General features: G+C 40.4%; 1 protein-coding gene across 2 annotated transcripts in view; it reads left to right on the top strand.

Moving 5' to 3' along the window:
• SYNE2 (spectrin repeat containing nuclear envelope protein 2) overlaps positions 1 to 18,110 on the top strand; it is a 191,338-nt gene that overhangs the window by 94,445 nt on the left and 78,783 nt on the right. For both annotated transcript variants that reach the window (XM_055802696.1, XM_055802691.1), the window contains exons 56-64: positions 1,786 to 1,926; positions 2,274 to 2,456; positions 3,006 to 3,143; positions 4,588 to 4,773; positions 6,269 to 6,391; positions 8,281 to 8,463; positions 12,361 to 12,486; positions 14,881 to 15,075; positions 15,660 to 15,734. In XM_055802696.1, coding sequence (XP_055658671.1) covers positions 1,786 to 1,926; positions 2,274 to 2,456; positions 3,006 to 3,143; positions 4,588 to 4,773; positions 6,269 to 6,391; positions 8,281 to 8,463; positions 12,361 to 12,486; positions 14,881 to 15,075; positions 15,660 to 15,734 — 1,350 coding nt within the window. The remainder of the gene's footprint in view (positions 1 to 1,785; positions 1,927 to 2,273; positions 2,457 to 3,005; positions 3,144 to 4,587; positions 4,774 to 6,268; positions 6,392 to 8,280; positions 8,464 to 12,360; positions 12,487 to 14,880; positions 15,076 to 15,659; positions 15,735 to 18,110) is intronic.

Consider the following 18,110-nt stretch of genomic DNA (forward strand, 5'->3'; position numbering starts at 1 on the left):
TTGGAGTGAAAGAGCTGGTCCTGGAAACTAGGTAACATTTGCTTTTCACATTTTAGGTAGTGGGAAACAATATAAAAATATATATATTTGATATATATTTCTATAAATTTTTTCAAAATGCATTTACAAAACAAAATAAATCCTAGTGGAACTGGAGGCCAAGTTAGTTACAAACTAGGAGATACCAGCATGTGCTAAATTGCATTAACTTGCCATATTTTAATGGCATTCTGCTTTCTTCTAAATCTGCTAGCTAAAAATTAAAATAAGTTGTAATTTTGATACCATCCATTTTATTTGGAAAAACATAATAAATTTATCCCAGTAAGCAGCCTTGAAATTCAAATCCTGCCACTGATGACCAGAGCATTGACAGATGCAGTATTTTTTCTGAGGAAAGATACAAAGTCAGTGCTCGGGCTGCTTTCTCATTTCCAACTGTGTTGCGTCGCTGATGCGTGAGTCCCTTCTGTTTTGGAAACTAGCACTACAAACATCAATGATTTTTCATGTTTGATGTACTCCAAGATAGTAGTAATGGTCAGGTCTTTTAGTGATTACAGTCAGTCCCTTTCTCCAAGGAGTCTTGGGCACTAAGTACAGACAACTTCATACCTTTCTTGTATAAGCATAAGTATTTGAGAGGAGCACTGTAGGGTTTTTCGCTATGTATTTGTTTTTATCAGTGCAGTTTTACCAATACAGTACCTTACTATGGGCATTATTATATTGGTCTGACACAACAGCTGGAATCTATAAATAATGGTAATAAAATTGAGAAATAAAAGTTGATAAATCATTTATTAACTAATGATGATCTTAATTCCTCTTCCCACAAAAAGGAAAAAGTCTTTCAGTATCAGGAGCTTCAAACCAAAATAACTACTAAACTAGAAATCTTTTGCGTCAATGCAGCATAAAGCTGTTCAATGTACATATGCCCCATAAACCCTAAGCCTGCAGCACACAAAAGATTTACCATGGTTTAACAATTTCCTGGTGCTTGGCTGACCCTAGCAGCTAGCAGGGTTTAGGAAGAAAAGATGTCACTTTGGGCTAAGACCAAGGACTTTCTCACTCCCTGCACTTCATCTAGTCTGTAGTAGCCTGGTACCTTCCTGTGTTCAGTTTTGTGCTCATTAAATTACTCAACTTCAGCTCAAGAGTTTTTCTCTTCACGTAGAACGTCAGGCCCTCCAGTGTACCAAGTTTTTGTTTCTGTGGAGTTCTGCAGAGTATTAACTTCCGCATGCTTTACGGGGCTCAGAGCCTTTTATTTTAGTAATAGATCTCTAAATTTATATTTAGAAATTCACTATACACGGATGCATTTCTACATTGCCTTGTTTGTTATGTGGAAGTTGTAGCTGTCAGCTGAGACATGAAGGTGTCATTCTAGGTTTCTTACAGCATGAATCTAAAGGTGACCCTTTCCACAGTGCAGAATGATTAGCCTCTGTTACAGATGTGAACAGGAGCAGCTGAAGCCAGGCACCCAGGCAGGGAGTTGCAGTGTCTTATTGTTTCTTCAGGGATTGCCTTTGTTCAGGAATTGCACTTAAAAATGACCAGTCATTTTTAAGTGAGGGGAAATGATTGAACAACAGGTAAATGTTGAACCTGCTCGTATTAATGCTTCTACCTGCAAGTGTAATTCTATTCCTGTGTGTTAAAATGGCTTGTCAAAAGAAACATTAAAAGAATTTGAATATTTTTGGTGATGTGGTGCACAGAAACAAGCAGATCTTTGTAATCTTCCCTATCATTTTCTCTTTACTCTGACAGGTTAGCTTTGAAATCTTGCAGAGCTCTCCTCAGTATGTGCTGAAAAGAAAAGCAGAAACTATTAACAATGGCCTTCAAGCTATTGAAAAGATGTTACAACAGAAGAGTGAAAACATTGCAAAAGCCAAAGAAGTTCAGAAGGTATTTTGCCAAAAAAACTTGTGGGTGCCAAAAGATTTTTGGTTGTTTCTACAGGGCCTGGTTTAGCGGGAGTGTAAAGTGGCCCTCCATTCATTTTATGTCTGTAAAGGGAGAAGTACAAGCAAGCATTTAGCTGGTGAATGTTTACCCGTTCTTTCTCACAGGAAAAGACCTGGGTTTTTTTCAACTGTGAATCACACTGCTAGATGCAGTGCATTCTGTTCCCATCGTATCAGTTCTGAAATCTTTGCAATTCCATGTGCTCCACATGAAAAGCAAGTAATTCCTCTGTTATCTTTGAGCCGGACCTTGTATTTAATTTCCCCTCTCTCCACCTCCACATGCAGCAAATCTGGGATATGCTGGACCTTTGGCATTACAAACTCAATGAACTGGATGAAGAAGTGCACGATATAGTAGAGCAGAATTCCTGCCACGCACAGGAGTTGATGGATATCTTAGTGACCCCCCTTCAGCAGTACCAACAGGTCTCGCAACTTGCCGAGCGCAGAACTGCCATTTTAAACAAGGTAGATGCAAATGTACAAGTTTAGAAAAAGAAATCATATTTTATAAAAAAACAAAACAAAGGCCTTGCAATAAACATCATCAAAGGCTGTCAAATGAGTCAACAGTCAAAAGCCTGCTGTAGGTTCATTGGCTTATTGTAGCTAAGAGCGTCTGGAGTGGCAAACATCACCCCCAGCTGCTACCCCAAAGAACCAGCTCTGCACCGTGGTTGACAGGGGTTAGTGGGGGGAATTCATGCCCCTGGGCAGGTGATGGGATGGTTCTCTGCTAACGTGCTATCTATTAAAGTAACGTTGCTATATAAATTGCAACAATGCCCCCATGAAATGTAAGCATGTAAGCACCAAAATTACCTTTGGTTATGGGAGATTGCCTGAAATCATGAAACTGTTTCAAAAAAATTATGATCTTTATTTCACCATACTAATTTAACTGACCTTGATGAAAATACATGCTATTTTCTTTTAATCTTGTCCATAGATGCATTTATCCTATACAAGGGATAGAAATGCGTATGTGCTTTTTTGTGAAATCCTGTCATTTCCTAGGCTGCCAACAAGATGGAAGAATATGATGAACTCTTGAAGAATGTGAAAGTTTGGATAGAAAACACCGACTGCTTGCTAAAGGCAGATGCTCAAATTAACTCTGGAAAAAGCTTACGCAAACATACTGATAACCTTCAGGTAAGTGTTAATGCAGATGTATGGTCTTGTTAGAACTGATTGCTCTGTACAGATGCAACAATGCATTCTTAAGTCTTACTGACATAAATAATTTACCATTTTCAGTAAATCCTTTAAGTGAAAAATAGTTATAGTTGACACTCATGAAAGATAGATGGGTACTTTTTGGCGTTGAACATATCTGACTTGTAGAAGTGCTGAACTGTAGAACATCTATCTTCCAAAAATATGTGATTGTCTTCTGTTACCCTTCTGTGTGGCTATAATCAGTTTTTACTGCCTGGATATATACAGTTCTTTCTGTATTTTGTGTGTGTGATCCAAAAAGGATAAAGATTTGATGTCTGTGTGTAAAGATGGAAACTTTGAAGTGAGTTGTGGTTTGGAAGGCATTTCTTATTGTATCTGGAAAGTAATAGTGATTGGTGATTTCAAGAATCAAATGTTTGTAATATTACAGGGAAGATTAGGGCCAGGCAAGTGTCAAGAGGATTTCTGGCAATTTCATATTTGAAATTCAAGTTTTCTATACATCCACTCCTTGGCTTAGGCCAAGAAGTTGGTGCCCTGAACATAGATTTTTGTATTAAAACTAGTAAGAATTCCTCACAAGAAGTAGCTGACTGTTCTGGACTGGTATGTTACAGAGCAAATAGCTACAATGGGGAGGTTGTGATTTCCAAAATCTGTGACCATTTTCATGAAAAATCTTATAGTCTTCTCCATTTATGATTTGGATTGTTTTATGTGTTGTGGGCTGGGAAACCAGTGGATCTGGAAATGCACCCAAGGCTTGCATTAGAGTTGAGACATGCATTTGGTCCTTTCCTTCATACACTACAGAGACAAGTGAATCACATGCGTTTCTTGCAGCCCTTACTGTTCTTCGTGAAGATGTTTCACTGTAATTAATCCAAAAGCTCATCCAGTTAGCTGCAGGAGATGGGAAGAATCTTCCCATCACACGCAACTGGCCAGGTATTTTCTGGAGCACTTTGTTACATCTGCTGTCTGCAGGCTGGTGTGCAGAAAACCTTTTCATGTCTCTGGCTGACATGTCTTGTTCATCTACTTGGGATTAGCCCGACTGTGGCACAGGAGCTGGAGAGAAATCTTCCCCAGGATCTGATGCTTTCCTTTTTTTTGGTGTGGAACCTCTCTCTGAGTTTGAAGTCTTTCTCTTCATGCCTTTTGTGATGCTCATGTAGGCTTATTTTATCTAATTGATTGCCTTAAAAATATAGCAGCAGTCTCTCCATTTTCTGCCTGCAGGATGCAGCAGTTCGGTTCCCTTAGAAGTGTTTTAGTCTGAACTAAGCTTTTGGGAGTATATGCAGCGGTCAGTGACATACAGGGAATTAAAACTGATTCCTTCTGGTCCTAACCTGTGAAAGTTTCATATTCACCATTGATGGATGAAACTAAGCTCTTATTTTGTCTCCAGATGGCTTTGGAAGACTCGGAGCAAAAGCAAAAACTTCTACACAGTGTTTACTTGGAGCTGGAAGAGCTAACGCCAGTCTTTGAAACAGACAGCATAATGCAGCAGTTAAATGAAATAAATGATCAAGTAGCAACTTTACAGCATGAGATAGCAGAGATTCTTCCGCAGATCCAGCATGTGGCTGATGTAAGTTTGGGTGATCTGTAAGTGCCTTTTATCAGAGCTTCATCATAGGCTATGAAATACAGATTATATTGCCGGCATAGAAAAGGGTGTGCTGGTTTTAGTAGGTGTGCCATGTGAGGAAATTAATTGTTTGAAAACCAACCATCAGGAAGGTGTTTTGTATCTAATTAAGCTGTAAGGTTCAGGAGTATTGGTGAAACTCCTTGTTTAGGAGGAGAAATGCAGGGCTTGTTGACTGGCAAATTAGAAGGGCTTATCTTGCTGGAGGGTAGGGCTCCTCTTAAGAGGCACCTGGACAGGCTGAAGAAATGGGCTGACAGAAACCTCATGAAGTTCAACAGAGGTGAATGCAAAGTTCTACACCCAGGAGGGAATATGTCCAAATACCAGTGTAGGCAGGGGGCCAACCAGCTGGAAAGCAGCTCTGCCAAAAGGGCTGGTGGTCCTGGTAGACAAGTTGATCATAACAAAGGAGCATGGCCTTGCAACAAGAAGGCCAGCAGCATCCTGGACTGCCTGAGCAAGAGTGTACCCAGGAGGTCCACGGGAGTGATCTTTCTTTTTGGCACCTGTGAGATCATATGTGAGTGCTGTGACCAGTTTTAGGTTTCCCAGTGTAAGAAAGACATAAACATACATGGAGAGAGTCCAGAAAGGTCACCAAGGTGGTCAAGGGACTGTAGCACAGGATGTAGGAGGAAAGGCTGGGAAACCTGGGTCAGTTCAGCCTGGAGAAGAGACAGTTAGGGGGGGAGGCGGGGGGTGGGGGTGGGGCAGGTATTACTGCTGTCTACTGCTACATAATGGGAGACCATAGACAGGATACAGCCAGACTCTTCTTGGGGTGTGCGGAGAAAAGATGAGCAGTAACAGACCCAAATTATAACAAAGGAAATTTCACCTACCTATTAGGAAGATTTTTTTTTCAGTGAGATTGATCAAACACTGGATCAAGGGCACAAAGTGGTGTTAAAATTGCCATCCCAGGAGATACCCAAATCTCACCAGGATCAGGCCCCAAATGACCTGCTCTGACCGGCACCAGAGACCTCCTGAAGTCCCTTCCAACCTAATTTATTCTATGACTCTTGTCTCCGTGAGAGTTCAGAAGCAGCTGTACTGTATGTGGATCCGTTTTCCAACTCACATAATAGTCTTTGTATAGGAAGCCACAACAGAGTAATTAGTTTCCTATGCTGACAACAGTCACCACTGGAGAAATGTCTTATCACTACTGGTGATTTATAACGTGACTTTTCTGTATTGAAGGTTTAAAATAGACCAGGTAACTTTAGATACTTAATTCCTCCAGAAGTTATGATGATATGGAATTATAATAACTAGCCTTTTGACAGGTCACATCCATTCACATATCCTGCATGTGCTGCACTTGTGTTTTAGTATTTCTTTTTAGATGTAAGCAGAAGGCAGAAATGCAAGCTGGCTTTGGCATTTGTACTATCTGCAAATACTCTCTTTGTTCCCAAAAATCTAGGAATTGGATGCCATTGAATCTCACGTGAAAGTGTTTGAGAAGGAAATTGCCAAAATGAAGACAATCCTGTCATCAGAAGATCTGTTAGAGTTTTCTCCTAAAGACCAACTTCAACATGGACAGGTCCGTGAAAATCCCTGTATAGTGTGTGTCCCCCCCCCAATCTTTAAGCATAAGTTAGCATAAATATGCTTTCAGAAGCATAAGGCTGTTTTGTGAGTGCAGACTCCCTGAACAAGTTTTTGGTATGTGACTGAAATGTTAGTATCACACAAATTCTAACCCTCAGGTCAAAGAGTGAAAGTATTATTTCAGCCATAGTTTCTGTTCCATATTTCTACAGTAGCAAGTAGTGTCATCCAAGAGGAGCATACTGGTAGGGCAAAACAGTTGGTGCAGAGGACCTGATAGTTGCATGTGCCTTGCGGGGGCTTACTTTGGACTGATCCCATAGAACAGACATGCATTAGTGGCTGGATGTCTTCAGAGACTCTTCTGGAGAGTGTCTTCTGCTTTAGCTTCATTTGAAAGCAATCCAGTTTGCAAGGTCCAGGACAACTGCTCAATGTAAACCCTACTAAAGCAGAATGGTTTTGTTCAAACCATGAGTATGCTTCTTGAAGGGATTGCCCGACCGTCTGTTAGCATCAGACATTAAGTAATTTGAAAGTCTGAGGATCAGGCCCTGTTTTTCCCTAAAGGAGGTAAAATTTAGTAGGTATTTCTGGAAACATAGGCTGGGGTGACTTACCATAAAACCATTTCGTCATGCAGGGACTTCACTGCAAAGATACCTTGGCCAGATTGTTTACTTTCTCTCCTTGAGTGAAGTAAGGCAAAGTAGTATGGTATCTTCTCTTTCGTACCATGTGCAGTCCACCTCATTAGCTGACTTAAATGCAAAAAGCGTGGCTTCAGTTTCAGGGGAGGGATAAAAATGTCATCATACCTCATAGCTTTGTTATACAAAGAACAATTTTGTAATGGCTACACTATATGGAAAACCTAAGGTAATATTTCTTCTGGAAAATAACATTCACCTACTTCCTTATTTTAAATTGAAGCTTGGATAGTATGCTAATAACAAAAAAATCCTTATACAGGCTGCTTATGAATGAGAGAATAAACATCTCTATTCCAGTTGGAACCTTTTGAAATGACATCAAAGGTTGGAACCTTTGAAATGACATTGAAAGGGAATTTAACAAAAATATTAGTAATTAAAAGGCCCAGAGGTGCTTTGTATTTATATTTTTTTCTTCTGGAGTTCCCAGCTGAATGGGACCTCAGTAGGATTTCATATTTCTTTAGAGCCTAGAAGTTGTGAGTTGCTATTGCCATTGTGTCTTGCCTAAGTTGATCGATCACCAAGTCTTCCATAAAATGTGTATTGTGGTATGAAACTGCACATTTCTGTTCATCCAGAACTGATAAAGGTGCTTGTAAACTGTGCATCCACTTGGGGTGTTCTGATATGAAATGTCTTTGACAGGAAAGCCATCTTCAGAGGTTTCTCCTGGCTTCCATCCCAGTTCATCATCTCAGCTATGTTGATAAGGCTGTTTGTAAGACCATTATAAAATGGCGAGGTTTAGCGTAGGACATTTCACAGCTGGTTTGCAACATAAGAAAGAAAAACCAGAATGGCTAGAGTGGTATCAAAGGGTTTGCACCAGTGTTTTAACTGTCTTCACTGCCAAAGATGCACTACTTTGAAATTACATGTTTAGTAAATAGTAACTAATCTGAATGTGATCTTTTTTTGTTGTGCAAACCTTATGTATGTATATGCAAAAAAAAGCAGAACGGTAAATGTAAGTTGTATCTCTGTCTTGCTTTTGACAACCTCAGCATGCATTTTCACTTATTTATTCCAAGACTAAAATATTCTTCCTTCTTAAATGGGAAACTCACCAAACAGAACTTTTGCACATCATGACAGTAATATAAATTTTCAGTGTTGATTTTTCCAGCTCAGAATCACATCCATCATCTGTCCTGTATCCTAATAGGTTATACTTGACCGTGTTGGTCCCATGCAAAAGACCATTGCTCATATACAGTCCTACAAAGAATCACTTCAGCTACCAGGGGTGAAAATGCAACCTTTCTCAGTCTTCCAAACAGCAAGACAACTCTTGAGAGAATTGAAGAAATTAGAAAAAATTACTAAGGAACAAAGTGACCTATTGGAGGTAATTGATTTAATTTCTTTTTCCTTTTTTTTTCTGTCACCGAAACCGCCTTAATTTTATAATAACAATATTGTCTAGTGATCAAAATTTTTACAGGTATATAATACACCTGCTGTGTCTTCTATGTTGTGGTTTGGGGATTTTTTTGTTCTGGGTGGTTTTTTCTGTGTAATTTGATACTACAACAAGGCACACTGGATAGTCTTGCAATTCATTTCAGTTTTCCAGTTCAGTCACAGTTGACACCATGTGTTTTAGCATATTGTAGAAGAAATGAAGGCCCAGGTGTGTTATGACCCACAACTGATGATTGAGGTCCAGTGTTATATGCAGGCATTCAAATCTGCAACGTTCAAGTGCTTAAACTTATCTTGAACGTGTCAGTTCTTGTTGACAGCCAACAGATAGAAACTGCTGACAGCAGAAAGTCTTTTGCTAAAGATGATGTCCCCAAATCAGTGAGCCAGGGAAGTGAGCATTTTCTACCACTGTCACTTGGTTAATTCATTGTGTTGAGGCTGGTGAACTCCTGCCCTCAGAAGGTCCCATGTACAAATGTGTCTGCATAAGTGATTGTGCGACAGGGGGCTTGGAGGTGCTTTTGCTAGGCTACGTTTGGAAACAGAAGGGATGCAACAGCACCGGTCTGACACACGGCTGTACAAGAAGGCAGTGCTGGTGAGTCAGTGAGCATTAACGAGGGTCAGTGAGCATTAACTCGTGGGCAGGAAGGTTTATGAAACAGCTATGCTGGCTCCAGACCTGAAGTAGTATCTGTGCAGCACTTCACTGAGTGATGTGGTTGTATCAGCTCAGGAAGGTTTTAATTCGGGGAGCAATCTGGAGTTCAGTTATGCGTGTTCCCGTGTCAGCAGAGATGGGAAAATTCTCATGTGACCCATCCATTTCTCAGCAGGATGATAGCAGCGCCTAGAAAAATGATACAGTATCTTTGCTGATTTGGTTTTCCAAACCTATTACAGTAAAGTAGAATGCTTTAGAACATCTAACTTTTTACTGGGCATTCCAGAGGCCAGGCAGACACAAGTCGCAACTAAAATGTGAGTGTCCATCTTTGATTTTCAGTTTGTGAGATTGAGTACCACACCAAGAGAAAACTCAGACATGCTACACGACTAATGCATGCTTGGAGTTTTCCAAAAAGCAATGACTAGGTGAGATCCATATGATCCCTATGATCTTTTTTTTGTAAGTCTGTACAGTTTCTTACGTCAGAAAAATGGATGTGGTAAAATGTAACTTTTTCAGAGATTTACTAGTTTAAATACTCGAATTTTCAAAACCCATCAGAAACAGGATGTTTTGCAATTATGAAGTGTTATCATAAGAATTCTAACTGGTTTATGTGGAGCATTAGGTCAAGATCTAGATTTTTCTCCCTTTTGAAAGGGAGCTGTAACCTTTTTTTGCTCAAGATTTGCCTTTATTTTGTAGGCATCTAACAATCTGTAGCTGAGTGAAATTTCTTTGTGAGAAAACAGATGGGAAAAATTGTAGTTCTTGGCAGCTAGGATGTCAACCTGTGCAAAAAAAAGGTTTTTTCAGTCCTGTTGAATGAGTTGAAAGCAGCAGTACTACAATAGAAGTTTAGCACCAGCTGAGATGCCACAAAGGATAAAGTTAATAAAGGACGGCATTTTGAGTGCTGCAGTAAAAAGGTAGCAAGTATCCTGATAAAGAGGACAACAAATGAAAGGCAGTCTTCCTGTACAAGTATAGACATAGTTATTTTTGTCCTGAGGATTAGTTTTGAAATGTTAGTGTTTGGATGCAGTTGCCCATATTTTCCTATCGGTGATGCAATAGGATATTGCACTAGTAACTGTTGTATAATTAAGTTGCAGTGTAACAGCTGAAAAGTATAACAGAAAAAAAACCTGTAAGAAGTAGTGTAAATGCTTCGGGGCAGAATTTTAGGTGACTTAGATCTGTGTTGGAAGTTGCCCTCTTTTTTATTATGCCCTGTCAAGCACCACACCTATCGTTACCTAAATGTCATCAGGAAGAGGAGCTGGAAGCCACAGCTGCTTCTACCGGTTTTCTGTGCTGGAGAGTGGCAGTATTTGCATACCAGATGATGTACTATGCTCATTTTTAGTAACCTCTTCCATAACAAATACAGTGCCTGCCTGCGTGTACACTCTGGGCAGGTGGGCCTTTTCCATGGGTAGGTCTTCTAGTATCACCACAACATGAAAAGTAAAGAGCAGATATTAAGCAGGAAATAACTCAAAAGAGAAGCAACACTTCTAGGAAGAGTTTCAACCCCACATATATGGCATAATTTAAGTTGCATTAGGAAAAGGATACAAAAAGATTTTTTTGCCCTTCAGTGGAAGGCAGGGAACAGATGAGTTATCTTCAGGCAAGTGGCTATATTCACTGGCCTGTGATGGAAGACACTGGAGTGTCTCCATTTTGGAGAACAAAATATTCATGTTCTTTACTTAGTCAAGGAAATTTTACCTATCACTAGGCAGTCCTATTTGCATGGAAGTGAAGGTATGGGTAAGAGAATCTCCCTTTTAGAAGGGCTTTTAGTTTCTCATTAAAACTGAGCAGGAGAAGACCTACTCTTTTTTTTTTCCTTCTCTGATTCTTTAGCTATGACATTAAGATTATAGGCTGAAATTAAATATCTTCCTCTCCAGTTTGGCTTTTTTTTTCTTTTTTTTTTTTAAAGTTGGGAAAATAGATTTTTCTTCCTTTTAAAACCCGTAAGTGAAAAAAAACCCAGACATTTAGAACCTTACTAGTTTGCATTTTATTGAGAGGGAGTGCTCCTATGAAGAACTGACTGAAGGAACAACACTGTTACTACTGCTCATAGCAGGAGAGACTCTTTGCTCTGAAAGGCAGAGTCTGTGCAGACTTGGCAGAGAGATTCTTTGACATGTTGGGCTGTTCAGGTGCTGCCATCAGCAGAGTAAGTTCAAGCCTGTTGACAATAGGCCACATTTTCTTCATTACCTTTTGCAGACACCTGAGGAACAGTCAGTCCTTGGATATTCTTTGGTTCTCAGCCCATGGGTCAGAAAACACAGAGCCACCAAATGTTCTGCAAATTAAATGTTTTCACAAAATATTCTGATTTGTAGATGTAACAAATTCCTAATTACCTGAGACATTGTGACAGGCTGTGGCTGACAAACATGAGCAGTGTTTGTGGGGAGATGCCGATTTCTGTACGAACAGTAAAGCATGGGGGTTGAGGAGATTTTCCTGTCACTGTCAAATGAGTAGAAGTGAATTTGGCTGTTTATAATATATGTTTTCCTGTAAGCCATGTAAGAAGAGGAGGCTCACCCGAAGTGGGAATATTTATCATTCTTATAGGAAATATTCAAATTGTCAGATACTGCGGTTGGCTTATCCTCTGAGCTGCAGTGTCTGCCTAGTGTACTGCACAGTTCATTTTTGGTCAGTGCAGAATTAGCTGGTAGTAAAGGCGTGAGCACCAATAAAAAACAGGTAGGCTTTCTAACTTGATATGAAACCCTGTAATTTCTCTGGTTTTTTTCCCCCAACCTGTTCTACATTGTAGTGAATGTGTTAAATATGCTCCATTTGCATTTTATAGCCAAATTTGTATCTGTATTCTGGAGTAAGCAAAGATGTCTCCTAGGCAGAATACACCATCATACTTTGCCTTATGGATAAAGCGGTTTGTTTGTCTTTAGCAAATGAATAATAAACTTAATAACGATAGGGTTGTGCAAAGTTGGCAGAACAAACACAGTTTCTTTTACATGTAACTACAGATGCAAAGGAGGCTCCAGTACTCCTCAGTACAAGTTTGTTGCATTACTGACTAGTTTGTTTCTGTACTGCTTAATTCCAAATTATTTATGAGGATTACTATTTACTATTTCACAGGAAGCTGTAATGAAAATAGAAGAATGTGAGCAAGAAATTGAAAAGTTGAAACAATTCTTAAAGAACCACTTGGTTGAAATATCACATGAAGATCAGCCACTGGCTCAAAAGACTCATTGTCCAGAGGTGGGTTTCGTTGTTTTCTCTCCATGTGTGTTACTTGTCCTGACTAACGCTAATCATGACAATGCAGAGCACTGAGAAAGACCAGTGTTCTTCCCCTCCCTGCCACAGTCAAGCAGGCAATTGAATGTCATAGTGTGACTATAAATTGATGTATACCAAGAGATGCTACAACTAATATTAGTTTGCAGGATGGGTTTATCTTTTGTTACTTACTCCTTACTGATTTTGATGTGTCATTTGTATCTATATCAACTTATAAGGAAAATTTAGCTATTTTCATGATGGCTGTTTTGGTGAAAGAATATGTAGCACTGATAGCTTGCCTGTGTGCAGCATCCTCCTGATGTTGCTGAGGTAGCAGCTTGGGATAGTGCATAAGGAGAGAACTGAGACCATTTCTGATCACTGACCATGCGTTGGTGCTCTCGGTGTTTCTGGTTAGGGTTAGATTCTTGACACTCCTTTCCTTGTCCTCACTGCCACACTGTGTTTTCATCAACAGATAAACGTGTGTTGCTTTTCTTTCTACAGTCAGGGGCTTTCTGCAGTGGATGAGTTGATTATTCAATGCTAAAATAAGATGTATTTTAAGGACAGCACTGCAGAAGTCAGGAAATGACTAATTAAGTGTAATAACTGTTTATAAAGTGCCTCTGAAATGCTTGGCTGTTTGCAGTCAGTCACGATAAAGTTATTATACATACATTATACTTGCCTAATAACTATAATAACTCGGTAGGCTCCTAAGTACATAGCTGCTCTGCTTTCAGGTGGTTGGATGTTGGAGACTTGATGCTAGTACTAAGCATGACTAATTTCCTGATTCTTGCTTTTTTTTGTCTTTGAGCGTAGGACTTACTGTTGAATAGCTCTTGTTTTAAAAGAAAACGTGTTTCATAATTGTAGCGTTTCATAATAGAAGTGGGCAATGGAATTGCCTATCTTATTGAGGGACTTCAGGTGAAAAAGTGATGCTAATACAAATTTGGTGTCTGAGGAAGTTTTTGGCTAATTAAGTTTGCAAAACAGTAGCTGGTAAACATGTGCTGTAAAGTCTCCTCTTGCAATGAATAGAAATACTGTTCTTGGTGCACATTTATTAAAATCTGCCAAATTACCATGGATGGCTGTTTCTTGGTTCCAGTGACATTTTCTTGCCTCTACCTTTGGAAGATTTTTGAGTTTTTGAGTGTACAAAAGGAAAACAACATCCTTTTCTGAGCAGAGTTTCCATGCCCTTTGAAAATTTGCTGGGGTATCTCCTTCCACCTTCCCTGTCATGCAGCTGCACTAGTGTTATTAAGAGAAGAAGCTGTAGCTGAGACAGAACCAGCAGTCTTCCTGTTTTCATCTGTCACAGATTATTACTTGCATAGCATTTTTCATGGTAGAGCATGATAAGGAATCACTGTGGTTCTTATTTCAAGCCTAGCATCAAAGCTTGCTCTGATGGACTGAGCCCAGTGTGCAATGGGATATTTAGCCCCAAGTTTCAGTTTTCTGAGCAAGCAACAATGCTTCAAAGAGCTTTAGCACTTCCAGGAACTCAGGGCGTAGGTAATTTTATTCCTTGCCCTGCCTTACTCTTATTTGTTGTGCTTTCTGTGCTCACCTGGAGACTGGGTGGTAAGAAAAGGCTCTAGCAGAAAGCTCGAAGGGCAAAACACCGGCTAGAGCAATAGCCATGGCCCAGGAGGCAATCAAGACTGATTTATTAGTTTTGTTAGTACAAAGTTACTTGTTATTTGTTAGTACAGAGTTACTTGGTTTATTGTTTAATCCCCACAGAACATCATATATTTTCCTTGTACTTTGTTGGGGACCATTGCTCCCAATATCTCATTCAAATATGTGGGGTAGTTTTGCCCCTAGCCATGTCACTAGAGCCCACCAAATGGCTTGTTTCCTTCTCTTAGGCCAACTTCAGCAAAGATTCAGCCCTGGGCTACCCTTATTGCTGTCTGCCCCCATCAAGGCTATCCCAAGTGTTTTCTGTCAGGTTCCCAAAGAAGGTAGTTACAGGTAACATGACCTGCGCTGACACACAGAGTAATGTAACCCAGCTGCATTCCCTCTGTCCTGAAGGAAACTTGTATTCCCATGGCTATGCAGGACCTAGTTAGAATTAGTTATCCAGCCTTTCGCATTTCCTTCCAGACTACCAACTTCTGTGTTATAGGCAGCAAGTGCTGTCCTGAGCTGAATCTGTTGTTGCTGTTTTGCATGTCTTTGGACATCTCTTGCAGTGACAATGGGGAACTGTCCCAATGCCCTGAAAAAGGAAAAAGGGGAAATAGCCCCAGTCCCAGTAAGATGCATCATTAGTATCATCTGTTACATTACTGTTTGGTTAAGTAAGAAAAATGGATGCTTACAGATGTTGTTGCTCCTTAGGGAGAAATGGAAGCTGTAAAAGAAGAAATCATAAAGTTGTGCCAAAGAAAGGAAGATATCCTTACTGGGATGAAGAATTCAATGTCTGAGCTTCACCAGCGCTTACAGCAAGAAGTGCCTGAATCAGACAGTGAACCCACAGCCTCTGTATTAGCACAAAGTGACTTGATGGGGTCTGATGTTCCTGGTCAGCAGGTAAGTGGAGCACCACGTTGTGATCACTTACCTGAGAGCCAAAGCGGGAAGGTAAATAACCCTTTTTCCTCCAGGAGGAGTGGCATGTGAGAGGGGAGCACCCTTGCAGCTGTGAATCAATATTTCTCCTCCCCTTTGTGCTTCTGAATGGTCCCAGAAGGACTAAGCGTGATGCATGTCTAGGAGGAGGCAGGAGAGGTGTGCCTCTGTTTATTTTTTAGCATGAGCAGATCCAACATGAAGATTGCACCAAGCAATCAACAGCAAAATGCTCGATATGTAGTTTTGTTGATAGTCAGTTGTTCTGGGATTTTTGGTAAATTGTTTTCATGAAGCAAAATGAAATTTGTCCCAATTATAGCTGCAATGTTGAAACATTACAGCATAGAGACAAGTCCTGATTTTCAGTGGTGCCTAGTACCTGCAGCTTTCAATTACTTTAATGCAGGGTGGCAGATTTTCAGTGCTTCTCCAAAAGTGGACTCCAAGTGGTAACTTTCTTGTGGCTTACAGGCAAAAGAGAAGAGGATGTTACTGTTCTTGTCATGAATAACTGGGTTGTCTCTTTGTGTGTATTTTTGTAGTTGAAAAAAAGAGGAATGATGTCTCTTCTACCTTCCTTAGACGAAGAATCAGAAGACTGTTCTGTCCACAGCAAGGTGAGTTCAGTATATATTTTACATATACAGCTATACATGTAAGATACAAGATTTTGGTACAGGACAAATTATGAAAAATGTATAAATCTGAAATACGTCAGAACAAATTAAAATATCTGTTATTGCTCCAGGATAGTAGGAAATTGCACTCAGGCCAACCTACTGATATTATGATACCAATATCACACAGCACCTCATTCTGTAATGTGTGATCCTGCTTTTGATGGGATTACTTATGCAGTAATACCTCTTTATGAAAGTGTTAAGAAAAAAAGGCATGATCTGACTGTTGGGAATGAAGTTAAAACAGGAGAGATTTCTGGGAGAACAGGAGATGCTACTCAACAGGTTGCTCTGAATCTGGGTTGCCCTTTCAGACTCCAGGTGAACTGCAGAGGAGCAAAGCTGGGAGTGAAGTTTCAGATGAAATTAGCTTTATAGCTTTTTGGAAAAAGAAAAAAATTTAACCCATAAAACCTTCTGCACACTTTCCTGCACCTTAGGGACTAAATGAGATATACTCGAATGAAATCAGAAATGTGCAGAAGTGCTGGTGAGCTTATAGCTTGGCTACCCACTTGTAGAGCAGTTTACAGCCGGCTGGTAGTGAGCAGCTGTTGTCATCTGCATCTCCTGGGAGGGACTGTGGCCTCAACCAGGTTTTGAAGAATCTCCATTTCTCTGAAGTCCTGGCTATGAATATTATTTAGTCTTTTTGCTACATCCTTGCAACAAGAATCAAAAGGGAATGTGGCAAAGAGGTGATAAGAGTATTGGAGGGGTTGCCTTAGGCCAGGCAAGGATGAAACTCCATGGCTAGACCATGCAAAGAAGTCCAGACAGCTTGGATAGACCTGTGTCTTACTGGTCTGATCCAAGCAGTTCAGTTTCAAGTTTCTGGTTCTGCACCTTCACTGGTGCAGTGTTCTTGGTATACATGACATTTTAGGGTCCAGGACAGGAGAAAGGTTATTTCTTGATGTTTGGGGTTTTTAAATTTTTTTAATAGTGTGAAAACAATGAGGATACTCTGAGGTTTCTAGAGCAATCTATCGGTTTCATCCAGCTGCCATTACCCTTGCAGCGAAGCTATAGAGCAAGGGGAGAGGTGGGATTTAGAAAAGACAATAAAGATAGTTAAACAAGGCAGAAATATATCAAAGTGTTACTTAAAGGTGTTGCAGTAATTTACATTGCCTGAAGGAATATCTGAGCTTCCTGCTCACAAGCTAATGCTGAGCTGTTACTGCTTTCAAAGGGAAGTACATGTCACGGTCCACTCAGTGGACTCGTGGTGGTTCATTTACTATGATCTCGAAGCACAAAAAATCAAGGTGACCACGCCAAGGGTTATGCTTCAGTCAAACAGCACAATTTTATTGTTTGCCCATAAAGCGGCATGCAATAGGTAGAAAGACAGAAAGTGAAGAAGAGATAAAGAAAAAAAAGAAAAGGAAAGAGGATTATAGCTACCACCACGGGTCCAAGGCGTCCCTATGGTCCCAGGTCCAGGCAGCATCCCACCGGTCCTTCCGATCCTCGTGATCCTTGGCGGGGAAGATTTCCGAAGTTGGGTTGCTAAGGAGCCATCATTTATGCCAAGCAACACACCTTGCTGCTCCTCTGGTCCATGGATTGTTGCCAGTCTCTGCCTTCTCCAGCACGGTTACCAGGGTTACCGGTTACCAGGGTTACCGGTTACCAGCGTGTCCAAAGAGGAGTGCCCCAGGCGTGGTTTGCCTTAGAGGCGGGCGGCTTCAGACCAGGAGGTGTGTTTTTGTATTATAATGATATTATAATGTAGAAAGTTAACCTGAAGTTTATGTTTTCTGGTTCATTGTCATGACAATGATTGTGATCCATCTTCTGGACAGCTGTTATGCGGCCTTATTGTAGTTGTTCCTTCCAGTGCTGGGTAGCAGGAAGCAGCATAGTACTCCTTGTACTGTGCAGTCCTCCTTCCTAAGGTCTCTGGGTCTCAGTGTCCGTGAGGACCACATTCCATCTCCAGGTCTCTGTTAGCAATGTTGAGACAATATCGTTCTCTTTAGACTGACTCTTACGGTACAGCTGCAGAGAAAGATGCAAGCTTTTGGCCTTCAGGAAGAGACGATGAAAGGCACGAGGAAGACAGTGCAGTCTCCTGGTCTTCTGGTACCTTGTTGGATAGCATAGTTCAGGTAACACAGTCAGGTTTATCTCCATGGCAATGGGAACGCATCTTTGTGGAAAAGAACTGCGCAAATCCTAAGTATTGCTGAAGTCTGCAAAGCAGAAGAACTGCAGAAGTGCAGGGCATGATGTCCTTATTCAGATCCTCCATCTTCCATATTACACTAAATCTTGCCATTTAAAATCTGTTTTCCTGTGGCACAA

This window comes from Falco peregrinus, chromosome 1 (genome assembly GCF_023634155.1).
Source record: "Falco peregrinus isolate bFalPer1 chromosome 1, bFalPer1.pri, whole genome shotgun sequence".
NCBI classification, from domain to species: domain Eukaryota; kingdom Metazoa; phylum Chordata; class Aves; order Falconiformes; family Falconidae; genus Falco; species Falco peregrinus.